At 41.1% G+C, this 2,518-nt stretch overlaps 1 protein-coding gene across 1 annotated transcript; it reads right to left on the bottom strand.

Annotated features, from left to right (window-relative positions):
- Positions 1 to 907: 907 nt before the first annotated feature.
- Positions 908 to 1,857, bottom strand: LOC140789550 (B3 domain-containing protein Os06g0107800-like). The gene has a single exon (XM_073139282.1). The coding sequence runs from the start codon at positions 1,755 to 1,757 to the stop codon at positions 1,059 to 1,061; it is 699 nt and encodes a 232-aa protein (XP_072995383.1). The 5' UTR covers positions 1,758 to 1,857; the 3' UTR covers positions 908 to 1,058.
- Positions 1,858 to 2,518: the final 661 nt, after the last annotated feature.

The raw sequence follows: 2,518 nt of genomic DNA, 5'->3' as shown, positions 1-2,518 counted from the left end.
TTTCATTCGGCTAGATAATGTGCATATCCTAATAAATCAAACTTTCGCACCATTTCCAAGTCCTTCTTAAACATGAACATTTTCAAGTCTCATGTCATTTATTTTTTGAGAAATTTGGAAACTTAATGATGCGCACTAATCTGTAGAGATTCGAGAACACTCACACAAGATACAACATGAGTCATTTTAACCACATGAGCACTTTTTTCTCATTGTTACAAGTCTCCTCTCATTTATTGATTGTGAATATATGAATAGTCAAAAAGAGGGTGGGCTGCCGACCTCAGTTACATCAAAATAATAGAATTAAATGATCTGCATCACTGCATGCCCTAGAAATAAATGGATATGGTGCCTTTCATTTCACTTTCCTAGCTCACGACTCTTAAATGATCACTTACTCTACTGTATCGCTCTTAAATGAACTTATTAAGCTTGGTGCTTATTTAGTTGTTTCAATCATCAAGAGACATAATTGCAACAATCAAATATCCTTAAGAAAGAGAAAAAGATCATTAAGGAGGCATTAAATGAAATAGGGATCGATCAACCACGAAACAAAACCTGAGAATGATTTAAGAATAGAGGAGGACAAAGGGAATCCAAACCTCTATCCTCCTCGACTCTTTTCCTCAGATCTATCACCTGCCAAGAGGTAATCTGCAACAAAGGGAGGAAAATGACCTAACATAAAAATGAATCCCAAGAACATGAATACATACAACGATTAAGTATTTATAAATTACAAGAAATTAAGTATCAGTATCTTGAACAACATAGTAAGCGTAGTAATATATGTGCACATATTTTATGAGTAAATAGATACATAAGTCAAGTAAATAGCTGATAATATGTAGGAAAGAGTGATTCCTGGATTAGTTCCAGTACATCATACAGAACCCCCATGTTCATATATATATATTAGTTTCTGTTTCTATGCTCTTATGGTTAAATCAAAAAAATGAAAAGAAATTGTAAAGATAATGAAGAAAGTATTTGGAGAAGGACGGCGCATGCATGGAGTGAACCAAGGATGCCACTTTTTTGATATCATCTTATCATATCTTTCCCTCTTCCTGCTTCTCCAAGTACTCGAATCCTAAACCAACGAAAGCTGGATTCTGATTCCCAATCCACCATCTAACCGACGACTTCGGTGTCGACGTCGCCGACACGGCCACCACTTTTTGAACCTTTACAGTACCACTCTCCGCGGGCTCAAAGCACTCTAAATTCACCCCGAAGAGCCGAACACGCTTCGGCTTCATCGGCATGGGAACGGCGGCACGGAAGTCAAAGCACGGGTACGTCACCGCCGTCTCAGGCAGGAGGCAGCGGCGCCGCCACCCGATGAAGAGGCGGCCTGCGGCGCTGCGGCAGAAGGAGACGGTGTCGCCGGCGCCGAGGCGCTTCTCCTTGACGAAGCGGCTCCAGCCCTTGGTGATAACGTAGCTCTGGCTGCTGCTCCAGTACAAGTAACGAAACAGCCATTGCTTTTGCTCGCCGGTGGTGGTGGCATACACTTGCTGCTGTTGTTGTTCTTCTTCTTCGAAGGTGAGTTGGGTTCCTTTGTCGGCGACGGAGGGGTCGAGGGGGAAATACTTCTCGGCGTATTGCTTTGGGATCACGAGACGATTGAGCTTCCCGACGTCGCTTGGGGTGACGACTTTGTCGAACATGTGTTCGCGCTCCATGGGAGGGAGAAGGAGGTTGGAGTTGGAGTGGTATCTACGAGTTCTTCCGAGTTGGAGGTCCATGGGGTTGTCACCTGTGAAGGATGCAGGGTTGGTGAAAGTTATTAGCACTATAGAAACTTTAGGGTCAAGTACACAATAAGATAGAATATATATAGAGAGAGGGAAGTACAGAGTGAAAGTTACAACCAGGACACTATAGAAACTTATTAGCACTACTCCTTGCAAAACTTCATTGCTAAAGCTTTTCTTAGAATATCCTATCTTAGGATGCAGGATATACCGCCTTCATTTATGCTTTTGAAAAAAAATCTAATGCCATAGATTGGTGATGAGCTAGCCATGGAGGTCTAGTTGTTTATTTCATTACGTACCGTATGAATTGCCATTAATATCTAAGCTGATGTGTGAGAAGCTGTAGAGCATCCGCATATCAAGAAGTATAATTAGTAGACCGGGAAATGGTCAAGTCACTAATAGTTATTAGCAACAGGGATTATACAACAAGAAATGGGAAAGAGTCGTTAAGCTCTCGCATCTATCGAACATATGGACCACTATTAGTTTTTACATGTGAACTTATTCAATTTAGATAGTAGATGATTAGAATACTGCCCACTAGTAGCAGTGACAGAGCCATAACTTTTTGTTAGGTGTACTATAGATTCCTACATCTTGGGGGCAATTGCCTTGACCTTACTCTGTCACCGCGTAGAAGAAGTTTATTTGCCCTATTAGCTATGTTCAAGAACATATTTTTTTTAACCATACATGGAGTCAAATAGGAAACTCATGCAATATATGAAGATATCTTCTGTCTCTTC

The sequence above is a fragment of the Typha latifolia genome, chromosome 5, assembly GCF_019914945.1.
Source record: "Typha latifolia isolate L0001 chromosome 5, TyphaL0001v2, whole genome shotgun sequence".
NCBI classification, from domain to species: domain Eukaryota; kingdom Viridiplantae; phylum Streptophyta; class Magnoliopsida; order Poales; family Typhaceae; genus Typha; species Typha latifolia.
This window is presented reverse-complemented; position numbering and strand designations above follow the sequence as displayed.